General features: G+C 38.1%; 1 protein-coding gene across 1 annotated transcript in view; it reads right to left on the bottom strand.

Annotated features, from left to right (window-relative positions):
- Window positions 1-14,505, bottom strand: part of ULK4 (unc-51 like kinase 4) — a 179,011-nt gene that overhangs the window by 84,201 nt on the left and 80,305 nt on the right. The window contains exons 24-27 of the mRNA XM_083379010.1: window positions 9,339-9,460; window positions 2,812-2,868; window positions 1,005-1,056; window positions 812-906 (exon numbers count right to left, since the gene is read on the bottom strand). Of these exons, the coding sequence (XP_083235136.1) occupies window positions 812-906; window positions 1,005-1,056; window positions 2,812-2,868; window positions 9,339-9,460 (326 nt within the window). The remainder of the gene's footprint in view (window positions 1-811; window positions 907-1,004; window positions 1,057-2,811; window positions 2,869-9,338; window positions 9,461-14,505) is intronic.

Raw genomic sequence — 14,505 nt, forward strand, 5'->3', positions numbered from 1 at the left:
CAACAGTGACGTAAAAAAAAGTTTTCTTCTGAAAGTATACCCAAGGGCTCTAAATCTCTTAATCCCTTTTTTGACAGGATGATTTCATTGCTGATCAAGATTGTAATCTAAAGTTATGTATTTTGAAATAGCTCATTTCAACTTTGCATATAATATCACAGTGATACACAATACACACAAACTAAACATCTTTTTATCAAATCAAATCATTTACTGAAGACAAAAGTCCAGAAAAAGCATACCTTCAAACCTGAGGAAATTATTTTTTGTCATATGAGTTATGTTCAATATATTTCAAGTGCATCTTATTTCCAAATATTAAGTTTTTAAATATTTTACTTGTTTATCATCATCACTGTTGCATGGGGTACATTGTCATTGCGGGAACCGATGCCAGGAAAATTAAAGTTAATAAGTCACATTAACTCAAATAACCTTTACGGGCTCATAATTTTCAGTCCACATTTTCCAATCAATTAGGTATTTGCTAATTATTGTCAATCCAAGAACTGTATTCAGTATATAAGCATCCTTTGGTCAGAATGCATATTTACTTTAACTACTTGCGAAACTACTACATTTATATTTTTAATGCAAGACTATCATCCATATTATTCCCTACTTTCTTTAATTAATACAGTCAAACATAAACCACCTGTTTCAGTCATGAAATATACATTTTGGCTGCCAAAATCAAACATAGGACTTGAAGCACAGAGCTTGGGATACTTATCACTCCACCTCTACAGAGAATTCCACAGAAGTGGGGAGGTGGGAGGAGGATTTTAAGATATGTGCTTGCACCACTTACTGTTGAATAGTAAAGTATCAGCAATGCTGGATGTTGAATTATTGCTTCAAATATTAATAAAACAGTCTTAACCAGTTCTTCCGAAGCTGTTTGACCTGTTTGGATGAGGGGGCAAAGATAATATATATTTCAGATATCAAAGAAAAATGTGGTGTTTATAGATGGCAAATAACACTATCTTGAAAATACTTACCTATTGCTCCATCCAAGTTAGTTTCACCTGAATCTATCAATTTGATAAAATTCTGAAGAGGGAAATGTAAAAATCAATGTATATTAACATACTCTTTCTCACTTTGAAGATTTACACAGCTGCTTAATTAAAATAATATAGAATGTCTACATAACAATGATAGTACGTGAAAAAAATAGTGCACAAAAATAAAATAAAATTAAAATAAACATAAAAATAAATAAGGAACATGACTTCCTAAAAAGGGACAGAATATACGATTGCAACCTTAGTATTTAAGATTTATTACTTTTGTCACATAATTTTGAAGTTCTGACATTATAGCATGATGAATGCTATTGGGTACTAAATTAGCACAGTGAGCATTAAAAAAGATAATTTCTAATAAAAGCCAAAGAATTAAAGGTATATTTTATTAGTAGGTAATAAATAATAATTTTCTAAAGAAATCCTGAGATTTAAGATATAGCTATAAAGAAATTAGTTCATTAAAAAAACAAGTATAACTTACAAATACAGACTACATGTGAGACAAATTAAATACTTTATCAGTCAACTTGTAACATATTAAAAATCCATTCTGTTCATTATGACAAATACATCTGCTTTTGCATAACCAACCTCTCTTTGGTTTTCTCCACCTTCTGGTCTTCTCCATTTCACTGATGAACTGAGCTGCAGAGCAGTCTTTTAATAAAGTTTACTATAAAATTGAATTGAAGCCTTTGAACTATGGTGCTGGAGAAGACTCCTGCGAGTTCCTTGGACTGCAAGGCGATCAAACCGGTCAGTCCTAGAGGAGATCCACCCTGACTGCTCTATAGAAGGCCAGATCCTGAAGCTAAAACTCAAATACTTTGGCCACCTAATGAGAAGGAAGGACTCACTAGAGAAGAGCCTAATGCTGGGAAAGACTGAGGGCAAGAGAAGAAGGGGACGACAGAGAATGAGGTAGCTGGATGGAGTCACTGAAGCAGTAGGCGTGAGCTTAAATGGACTCCAGAAGATGGTAGAGGACAGGAAGGCCTGGAGGAACATTGTCCATAGGGTCGCGATGGGTCGGACACGACTTCGCAACTAACAACAACAACAACAACTATAAAATGATGAGATATTACAAGATCCTGATTTGGAGCTACCACAGATGGGTCTGCTACAAAATTCCTGTTTAGAAACTGTACTTCAGCTTAAACTTGCATTTACCGTTCTTACAAGTCCACTGCTAATTTGCAATTAATATTCAAACAATTGGTTCACAAATGCCAATACAAAGCAAGGTATCCTCAATACTATGTGTATATGGAAAAGGAACTTGATGAGCCAATGAATTTCTGAATTTGAATGGCTTTTCACCAATACTCCCATTTTATACAGTGCACATGTTTTTATTTGAGGATCTTACTTCAAGATTTTCATTTCCACTGCTGACTCGATCTAGCCTATACATCTCCTAATCCAATTCACTTTGCTTTGGCCAAACACACTCTCACTGCTCCTTGGAGAGGTTCAGTCTACTCAGAAGTTCAGTTTACTCATACTAGCAGCCATCATATATATAATTTAGAGCATAGTTCTAGGAATCAGATTTCACCAAAATTAAATTGTTTTTTTAAAAAAAGAACTCTGCAAATTTTTTGTGGAAAGAGTCACTCCTTTTTCCCAAGGATATACTAGAGGGAAAAAAGTGCTACATGAAATTAAGATATTTGCATCTAATATATAAGAATAAATATTGCTAATAAAGATTGTTTTCATTTTCAGTACATTCTCCATATTTTCAACAATATGAACGAAAACTGTTACTGACCAACAAAGTTCCATAGCTGCAAAGAAACTCTTCAGTTACAACTTGAGGGCGAAATACCTATATGCATTAGAAAACATAATAAGTATTTGAATAATAAACATGTTTATATAGTATAATTTAAATGTCATTTAATAAACAAGTCATTTATTATGGAACTGGACCATGGAAGCAGTGGGTGAGCGCGCGTATGTGTGCAGCTCCACTTGCACAAGCAGCTCCATTTGCATGAGCGGGAGTTGCACCGATGTTCGTGCTCACCTATCACTTGCGCAAAACCATCCCTTCTTTCACCCCAGCTGGTCCACAAAGCCAGAAAGGTTGGAGACCGCTGATCTAACAAGCAGGAAAAACTGTTTGAACTTTTAAAGTTTATATCAAATTTACATAGCTCGCCATCTCATAAATGTTATTTTGGGCAGTGCAAAATAAGAACAGTACAATTATAAATAAACTTTTATAACCCTTAAACAATTAAAACATTGAGAAATGTGCTGCTGAGAAACAAGAGAATTCTAGAATTAAAAAGGAATAATCTGAGACTTGGGTAGCATATTCTTTATAGTATGACAAAGACAAGATTTTTTGTAGGACAATTAAGTTGAGGCTAATATTTTAAAAATCGCTATGTCAGAAGTGACACTGAGATTATGGAACAAATAGAAACCCAGACTGTGGCTGAAAATGCTTTTACAATTCTCAGCATAAGAAGCATTTTATGGGGAAAAGGATGAAAAGAGAAATGGTAAATCTATCAAAATTTGTTAGAACAATAACATGGAGAGTATGAAATGAAAATAACAGAAAAATAAGCTGCAGAAGAATTTAGTTTCCAGAGGTTTTTGTATTCATGCTAAGATTCAATGTGGATATTTTAAGATAATATTTGTAACTGAGCAATAAAGGATAAATGTGAAGTTGAATTATACACAAACAATGAATATGTAATTGCCAAAATGTATAAACTCCTGGTGAGGAGAAATGGAGACAAAGAAGAAGAAGAGTTTATGGTAAAGTAGATTTAGAATTTTGGATATATAGTAAATATTATGTTGACATTATGTTATAGTAGAACTATGAAATGATGTGCTGCTGGTATATGGTTCCAGGAAAATTAGAAAAAATGTATACTTCACATTTATGTTGGAAATGTAGGCAACACAAAAGATAATTTTATTGTGATGGTTGTAAAAAAAATCAGAGCATTTTGAATAGAAATATATACAAAAAATTTAAGAACCAAAATTCAACTGAAACCAGATTTTCTTTTCTTGTTGGGCTTAATGGACAAGACAAATGGGAAAAAAGCCATGAGAGACTATTTTTATATATGATCACTATAGTAGTCTTCGAGTTACGAGTATAATGGAGCCTGCCCATTCTACTCATAACTCGAAAACTCATAGAGCAGGGCTTTTCAACCTTTTCACCCATTGTACCACTTTTAGGATATGGCAACATCCGAGTACCACCAGTCACCTAGCAAGGTGTCAAAAACTTGATGATAAAAAAAAGGAAAAAAGTGATGAAGTACAGGTAGTCCTCGACTTACAACTGTTCGCTTAATAACTGTTCGAAGTTACAATGGCACTGAAAAAAGTGCCCCCCAAGCCACAGCCAAGCAAGACACCTGCCTGCCCGCCTGACGGCGCTCTTTTCATTGTTGTGAGCATTTCTGTTGAGGATTGGCAGCGGGGTGTGTGGCGTGTTTGGGTGGTTGCAGCAGTTTTTGGTCACTTCACATGACCCTGGGACACTGTGACTGTCATAAACGTGAATCAGTTGCCAAGCATCTGAATGTAAATCACAAGACCCTGGAGATGCTGCAACATTCCAGCTGATCGGGGCTTCTCCTGGGCTCAGCAAAAGTGCCAGGATCAGCGCTGAGCTCCAGCTGGAACCTGGTGCTGATCCTGGTGCTTCCGCTGAGCCCTGACAGCCCTGCAGCTCCAGCCATCTCTCGCTCAGGCTTGTGCAGTGCTGCCACCAGTTCAACTCATTCTCCTCTCCCACTATCACTTCTCTAGGATGGTCATGTGCCACCTGCCGGGTGCCAATGTACCACAGTTGGTACCCGTACCACTGGATGAAAAGCCCTGTCATAGAGTGAATCTCGTACTTCGAACAAGGTTACTCCCTTGCTTGTTAAGATGCACACGGTATCTCAGGGTGGGGAAGGCCATGTGGGGGCTAGTAGGAGGGCTAAGATAGCTCATGCTTCTCTTGCTCTTTGGCTAGGTTTTTGCAGGAAAAAGCCATTTCTCAAGCCCCTTCCTAGCGAAAACAAGCCTCTGGAGTGAGTCAGCCTTATTGAGAGCAATCCTGCTCTGCGCCTCCATTTCCTTTGACTCAGAAGGAGCAGACAAACTCAAGCCTGCTGCTTAAACACCTTTCATCCGAATGGAGACCTGAGTCACATGGAATTTCAAGCAATCACACTGAGCGTTCCTTTCCATTTCTGAAGTGCCCCACTGCCGGCACACAGACCTTCCAATCTCTCTCAGGTCTGCATTTGGGTAAAAAGTGTTTGAGCAGCAGCAGCTTCAGTTTCTCCACTCTGTCCCGAAGGAAGAAACCAGAGGCGCAAAGCAGGATTGCTCTCAAGAAGACGCAGGGGTGTTGCATGCACCGGCCTTATTGAGAGCAATCCTGCTCTGCGTCTCCATTTCCTTTAACTTGGAACAGAGAAACTCAAGCCGCTGCTGCTCAATGAGTGAGGAGGATGAGGAGGATGAGAAGAATGGTGAGCCAGCCAGCCAGCCAGCCAGGCGAGGACTAGGTCAGCCGGGGTGGCTGGTTGGCTGCCTGGGGAGGGGAATCATGGCCACTCAGATGGTTGCTGCTGCTGCCAGCTTGGATGCAGGTGCAAGGAACCTGGCCCCATGATGCCTCATTCCTGCCCACAAACTAAGGCTGCCACATGTGAACAAGCAGTGCACCTGAGCCACAGACAGCATTGGTTCCTGCACTTGGCCAACTGCGATTCCACACTTTGCCCAATAAGCATGCAAACAAAGCAAACACTTGCCCCCCCCCAAGAGAATGGAAGCTTCCGGGGGGCATAATCTCTTCTGCAGAGAATCTGTGTTTGAACTTGTGTGATATTACGGCACCCAGGAGCTTCCATTGTTGGCGCGAAAAGCATTTCCAAGCCGACTCTCCTCTCCCTCAAAGAGAAAGAAACTGCGGCAGAGAGGAGACAGATTTTGCAAGGTAAGTGAGTCTGGCGCGGCAGGAAGGGAGTGGGAAGTAGTTGTGGGGAGCAGAGAAAGGATGAATATTGCAGAGCCTTTGTGGTCGGTCACTCGTAAGGGCTGATCACGTAATTTCTAACGAGCGTTAAGTGAACACTCGTAACTTGGGGATTACCTGTACTGTGAGATTACTACATGTCCCATAATGGAAAGACTCTGATATGCTCACAGTAGAGGAATGGTTGGTGAATATAATAGAACTATCACAGCTCGCAAAAATGAACTTGTTTGCTTAAAGAAAGATCAACTAGAAATTTTTATGGATTTTTTTACTGAAAAAAATGAAGTTATGATTTATGGGTTTGACGATTAGAAAAGGTAGATTATGGAAGAGGAAAATGATGATGTAACCTTAAAGAGAGAGATCTCCTATAAAAACAATTGGAACCTCCTTATTTATATTTTTCCTTTTCTATTTTATCTCTTACTTATTAACTACTCTTTTTTATTTCCTTTCTTTTCAAATGTTTGTATTGTTTAAGTATTTATTTTGCTCAAAATTTATTCAATACAATTATATTAAAATAAATAATTAAACATAATAGGAAGGCAGTACCTTTAAGATCTTACATACAATATACCTATTTCACAAGCTCTCCACTGCCATTGGATCCCCAAGCCTGTTGCCCAAACCAGCTGTTAAGTGAACCTGGCTTCCCCATTGATTTTGCTTGTCAGAAGGTTGCAAAAGGTGATCACATGACCCCAGGACATTGCAATCATCATAAATATGAGTCAGTTGCCAAGTGTCTGAATTTTGATCACATAATACATTAATTAAATCTATGGCTAAAAAAAACATTCCCAGAGCTACAGTAAAGATTATGTCCCTGGATGGAGTAAGGAGAAAAATTGCTTTTGTGCTGAGTTTGAACAGGAAGGTAATATGGAGAAAGCAACCAAATTGCTGAAGTCCCTGGATAGAGCCAGAAAAGAGAAATGATCAGGACTGTAGAAAATCTAAACTTTACCCACTCAAGCAGAAAAGCCTGGTCCCTTATCTGAAAATCAGACTAATTATCCATATTCTCAAGAAAACATTCTACCATCAGCGTGGAATCCATAGCTTTATACATACACCCATTTACACCAGAAGAAATGCAGAGGGGCCTGGATTCTTTACAAAATGTTATACTGTAGGATTTAATGGCATGTATACAGAATTACTGAAGAACTGTGGGCCAGCAACTAAAACATTGGTTTGCCTTTTTTTTAATTCCATACTGTACTCAACATGACTGCCTGCTATATTCAAGACCAAAATTATTGCAATTTTGAAACCAGAGAAAGATCCAAATCTTCCCCAAAGTTACAGGCCAATTGTTTTTCTCTACAAACTTTTAGAAAGATTTCTGTTAAACAGAATAGCCCTAGCAGTAGAATCTGTAATCCAAGTAGAAGAAGCTGGATTTTGCCCCAAATATGATTTAGCAATCAAGTCCTTGCACTAATTTCCTACTTGGAGAACGGATTTAAAGGAAAATTGAAAAATGTCGCAGTTTTTCTTTAACTTTTGGCAGCCTACAATAAAGTCTGGAGAAAAGAACTTCTCAAACTAATCCAGATCATACCTTGTCATTACACCACTGCCTTGATTGACAATACATTGAGTAACAGGTTCATGTTAAGTTTCCACAGAATTCAGTAGAAGCAGATACCATAAATTGAATAATGGATTACCACAAGGAAAAACAGCTACAAAATTGAAAAGCCGCAACAATTTACTGAAAAGACAGATTGGGACATCCTGGCTGCTGATGCTAATATCCTAGGAATAACAGCCTTGGCTTTGGTTTATTCCATAGCTGAATATCATGCCAACATGCGACTTAACAATGCCCACACCCAAATGTTTAATGTCCAACTCGACCAGACAATGCATATTACCTCTGGTACATTGCATCCCACTCCTGTGCACAGGTTACCAGTACTTAGCAAGATCATACTGCCCCACATCAGAAGACAACAAGCTCTCATTCAGCTATGGCCAAAGATCCTGAACAACAAGCCCTCCTTATTTACTAGAGCACTCCACCCTCCACCACAAGATTGAAATCCCATAGGCCAGCATGGAAAACACATATCCACTTAACATCTATCCAGTTTAACCCTGAGAATGCCTGGAAAGAGGAATGATCCAAGGACCTTCTGTGGCCTGACCATTAGTGATCCCTTTACCCAAATACCTGGTTTTGACCTGCCTACTTGGATGAAATTGAACAGAATTAGGTGTGATACTGGAAGAAGTGTCTCTGCCCTGTATCACTGGAGAAGGAAAGATTCCCCTTATTGAAATTGTGATGCTTATATGCAAACAATTAACATATTGTGCAAGATTGTACACAACCTGCGTTCTCTGATTTCCTAGAATATCTGGACGAAAATATCAGCAGAGACAATTACCTGGACAGCTGAACTGACATCCAATTATGAGGCCACAGCCATATTGCTGTAAGTGTTTTGTATATAATTGCATGGATTGTGTGTATACGTTTACTTTTCTTCTGTCATATTCTCATCATATGCTATATAGATAATAATAATTGATCAACAATAAAGTAACTGCTTTGGCTTATTCAGAGTTGTTCTGGTTCCTTGTCCCTGAATTCTGTTTACTTAATGACCCATGCAGTTGCTTAGTACATTGTAGTCATTAAGCAAATTGGTAACAAGGGCATTGTGCTTAATGACCATCAAATGATCAAGATTCTGTTTCCAATCATGGCTGTAAGTGGGTGACAAAAAGCCTTATATCTTGCCAATTCATATTATTCATATTACTGTATTCCCTATGGGCTTCTTGTCTTCCTTTCTTTCGCCTTCCAACAGTAGTCAAGGGAAGCACACAATGAAAATAGGCAAGAAGTTGAAACTACAATTCTCTAAATGTCCATGCTAGCTGATGATATTTGATTATCTTGTCTATTGATCTAGAAAATAAAAATGGCTGAGGAAAACAGATTATGAATGCATAATACTTATCTGAAGAATTCTTGTGACAAAACTGACCAATGTTAACAACTGATGATATCTCACAATGACCAATTTTAGAGTGAACAGTAATGTCATGAACTGGATTTAATTACCGGTAGATTTCTTTTTTTTCCCCTCCAATATTCTGCACCAAATTCCTTTTGGCTACTACTGTAATCTTACTTTTCTTCTGCCATTTGCAAATGGATACTTTCTCCAAAAGGGAATAACATATAGGATATAGGCAATCACTTTCCAAAAGAAGTCAGCAAGGTAGTAACAACTGTAAGATTGTAACAATACCTGAGATGTCACAAGATGAAGTACCACAGGCATCATTGGAAGACATCCTTTCAGTTGTTTGGCCTGAACCGTTGATGGATGTTTACGTCCTGATACATTGGCTAATACAGCAAGAATTTCCTCTACAAATTACAACCATCAGAGTATTAAAAGCAAGCATCAATACTTTTGCTATGGAACTAAATTATAAACTATGGTTTTCAAATTCCTATAGATGTCTTCTCACACAACCAATTTTTGGCATAGCACAAATTTGATTCACATGTTCCAATGAAATCCACTGACCAAAATGCAACTATAATGAAGCTGGAAGTTGCTTTAGTCCAGACATGTCAAACCCAAGGCCCGGGGGCCAGATCCGGCCTACAAAGTGGTTTCATGTGGCCCGTGAAGCCATCCTGGAAACAGTGAGGGAATGGCCCCCACTGCCTTGGCCCTGGCCCAGAGACCCTCCTTCTATAGGCACCCTTGATGCGAACGATGTAGAGCTGGCCATGCCCACCCAGTAGGCCATACACACTCTAGCCACGCCCACCCAGTAGGCCACGCCCACCCTGGCCATACCCACCCAGCCCCCTGAGGGCAACCGCAATGCTGATGCGGCCCTCAATGAAATTGAGTTTGACACCCCTGCTTTAGTCTTATTCAGAAGAGCATATGTTCTTTTTCTTGCATTGAGTTTGATAGATTCTTTTTGGTTTAGATAATGTGCTAAGAAATATGCTATACAAAGTACATGAACATAGCTAAAAACATTTTGAAATCTAGTAAAATTTTGACTGAACAGCAAGAATTAATTTGCACGGCCAAACTCAGGCTTAAGCGCAATCAAATTTTAATAAGCATTTCTGTACTTAATATGATTATGCAACACATCTAAAAATAAAATCTTAAATGAATTTTAACTACAGTGGTACCTCGGTAATTGTTAATTGGTTCTGGGAAGCGTGATGAGTACCAAAACCAATGAAAACAAAGTTTTCCCATAAGAAATAATGTAGTAGGTCACAAGCAGCCAACACCAACAAGTTTTAGCTTGTCCATCAAGTACTAAAGAAACAATGGACAAAATGGTTGCATGCACTGAGAATCACATTTGATGAGTTTCAAAGCATTTGAGTACCAACGTACCACTGTTATTTATACACACACACACACACGGACATGCAGAAACACACATACAGAGAAACACATCTATGAGGGGAGTCAAAGATTTTTATAGATATATAATATAAATAATTTAAATCAACAGTTAAACAATTTCTAATAAATTTTGATAACTTAGTAATTTAGGAACGCAGCAGGCAACAACATATTACCAGTATTAGTGCATTAAAGATTTAATATTTAGTTCAAAAAATAAAAAATAAAAAACACTTCTCAGGAAGAAAAAACTAAAAACTGGCAAGGGAGCTGACTGCTTAGCCATCCAGCTCTTCCATATTTCTCATTATGTCATTCAGAGCATATTATTTCTCAATTCTATTATTGAAACAGAATATAAAATTATGTATTTCTTTCAGAACCCGCTACTCCTCATATGCATGAGATGCAGAAATGTCCAACTATTCAGGTCAGAAGTGAAAAGAGAAAATAAGTGTTTAAGTCAAGGAGGTGCCAATAGACATTGTGGCAGGGTTGCCATACACTACTGTCATCTCAACTCAAACACAATTTTCCTGAGACTGCACAGGTGTTATACACAGATGATCCTCAACTTACAATCACAATTGGAAGTAGAATTTCTGCTGCTATGTGATACTTAGCAATGGCACTCCCCGTTATCAGCATTAGCATAAAACCCAATCTCATCCAAACCATTATAATCCCAGCAACAGTAAAGGGAGGGACTGCTGGACTTCCGGTTTGCCGAGGCAGCCACCATGGACTTCTGGAAGGCGAGCTCTCTGACCAGCAAGGAGGGGGATCCCTGTTGGATTGCGGGAGGGCAGTAGCCCTTCCGCTTGATCCAGGGCAGCTCTCCAAACCGGCATATGAAAGACCGGCCACAGCAATATGGCTCGTCACTAGGTGAGACAATTTGTTGGTCCTCTCAAAAAAATGGCAACCGGATGGTTTTTTTCTACGTCAAATAATCTATACAACACAGGGAGATTTGTTTGACAACTCAAAAGCACGGAAATGGAAGACGATTTGGCAAACAAAGCTAGAATAAGACTGAAGAAAATTGGGGTTTTGACTTACTTGTGAGAATTAAAATAGAATATATTCAAATAGATAAGAGGTGTATTCTGAATAATAGATACCGTTATGAGATGAGATAAAGAAAACTTTGGTCATTTATAACTTATAAGTATAAATATTAATACTTAAATTTGAACATTGATTTGCTTATAAAGGTTAAATGTAAAGGTAATTAAGATATATATAAGCTAAAAATTAACCGATGAATGTAATATGTTTTATATTATATTGTATGACTAATTAGTTGATGTAAGTTGGTGAGAACCCAAATAGATGTGTATTTTGAACATTAGATCTTCTGATAAATTGTGATAAAGGGAATTGGTGTTATTTAAAACTTGGAAATTATAAATATCAAACGTTAAATATAAATATTAATGGGAAACCTAAAAATTGAGAAAAATTAACCAGGACACTGATTGTCTAAAAAGATTGAATGTTAAAACACCTAGGATATGTATAAATTAAAAATTATTGATAAATGTAAGAAAGTTATTTTTGATTTAATTGATATAAGAATTGTATTAAAGATGAGACAGTAAATACTAAGGAGAAAAGAGAGGAAACATTTAATGTAATAGTTTGAGATCGGTACTAAAGATATTTGTATGTTATCGAATTACTGACCAACTCAGCTGCCACATTGCTTTTCAAATATTCAAATGTAAAACTAGAAAACCAATAAAAATTTTCTAAAAAAAAATTAAAATAAGGGAACAGCTTCATCTTTAGCTTGCTTTTTTTTCCTTTCCATTTCTGGTGTAACTTCAAACAGTTGCTGAATGAATGGTCATAACTCAAGGATTATCTTTGTGTCATGGAAAAGATCTAGTTCCTTTAAGATGACAAGTGCATGTCTGAAGTGCCCTCCTCACTTTAAATCCAAATATTTATGCATCTCTGATTAGAGAATTCCTTTTATATTGATTTAATACACTTAAACTTGGTAGTTTGAACTGTCGATTGCATCTTATAAGAATTTTTACCCCAATTTGTATTTGCTTTCATTACATGAAACTCTTATATATCTAGAAATGTTATACCTGTTCTCAAATAAATCCAATTCATCTTTTCTGTATGTATGCTTTATAGCTGTTCTCCTAATACAAAATTCTATTAACAGCCTCATACAGTAGTTTATCTTCCTAGCTCCATAGAAATGGAGGTCTCATGAATTACTTACTACTCCTTCCTCCATTTGCATATTCCCCCAAAGCCTCTCCTTGAGGCTCCAAGACAGCCATATGTTCTCAAAGGCTTAGGAAAAGTACTTCAGGATTTTCCAAGGTCAGCTGCATGTACTTTAAGGCAGGGGTCCCCAACCCCCAGTCCGCAGACCAGTACTTGGCCATGGGCACTTAGGAACCAGGCTGCGCAGTTGGAGGTGCACTGAAAACGTGTCTTCCACCCTCATGAATGCGGCAAGTCTGCAGGGGTCTAGGCAAGGGTGGGAGAGTGGCAGGCCAGAAGCCATCTTGCTCAGTGCAAGGTCCTCCAACGGCTGTGCTTGCAACTGGTTTGCAACATCTGAGCTCCGTGTCCTTCCTCCTCCTGCTTCTTCTGCTATCTCTCCTTCTGCCTCCTCTTCTTGCTCCCTTTTTCCTGCTGCTTCTTCCTCCTCTTCTTCTTCACTTTCCTCCTCTCCCCCTCCCGGCACCCCAGCTGGGCTTGTGCTTCCTTCATGCAACTCTCCAAATTTCTAAGACAAATGTGCGCCAGCCCAGCTTGCAACCAGGGGCTTCCCCAAAGCATCATTGGAAGGGACCTCCCAAAGTATGTGTGCGTGAGGGTGTCTTTCTGAGGGTGCAAATGGGGACAGGGAGAAGCTACCTTTCATCTTAAGCACTGCATCTCCAAGGGATTCTCTTTCTCATCTTCATCTTTTCTAAGACCGTTGGGCTCTGTTGCATTTCAACTGGAGTTTTTTGCTTTTATTTTGATGCTCTAAGTGCCTCGTGTTTTGGCAACATCCTACCTGCTTTTCAAGTTTTAATTTGGTGTATTTTGCATGTGTGTGTGTGATATATGTGTGTGTGTTCCTCCTTTCTTCGTGCGCTCCTACCCGGCTTGCAATGCTGTAAGGCTGAGTTTAGGATTGTCTCTTTTCCTTCTCACTTTCTTAGAAGCAGAAAGTCACTGGTCTAATCTAATCTAATTTTAGAAATAAAGTGCATTATTTATTTATTTGTTTAGAAAATTTACAATAAATGTAATGCACTTGAATCATCCTGAAACACACACACACGGTTCATGGAAAAATTATCTTCCATGAAATCGGTCCCTGGTGCCAAAAAGGTAGGAGACCTCTGCTTTAGGGGAATTGATCTCTAAGTGATATGTTTATGCATCCAGAGAAAACCTAGAAATGTCCTCAAAATAACTATACCATACCATCAGTATAATGTTCAGTGTTGAGAGGTTCTTTGCTCATGACTCATGATTTATGAATTGCACCTCAAAATGCTTTGCACAGTTATAGTACTTCCCTTACAGCACTCTTAAAACATTTCAGGGGTGACTGAAAAGGATGCACTGGTTAGAATTATGATGCAAGGTAGATGATGCCAAGAGTTGTGGATTCTATTTAATTGCATTTTTAAGGCATTTATTTTTGTTTCTTGAACTACTTTAAGGCTTACACTAATTTTTTGCTTCTCATCCCAAAATGATAGGAAATAATGCAATTAATTTTCAGGCACTGTAATTAGAGATATCTTCCAGAGTGCAAACAAAATGGATTGTACATTCTTTGAAATCACTACTTTGGAACCTCAAATTGTTACCTTTGCATTATAGCATTACACCTTTCCTACTGCTATTAATGTCATTATGATTGTTTCAGGTCACTGAAACAGCATATCTTGTAATTCTTCATAGCATATATTGGTCACTTTCCTTTCTCCATCTGCATATTCACCCAAAGCAGAACACAGACCGGCCTGGCAAGCTTCAGAGTGCGCAA

The sequence above is a fragment of the Vipera ursinii genome, assembly GCF_947247035.1.
Source record: "Vipera ursinii genome assembly, chromosome: Z".
Lineage (NCBI taxonomy): Eukaryota > Metazoa > Chordata > Lepidosauria > Squamata > Viperidae > Vipera > Vipera ursinii.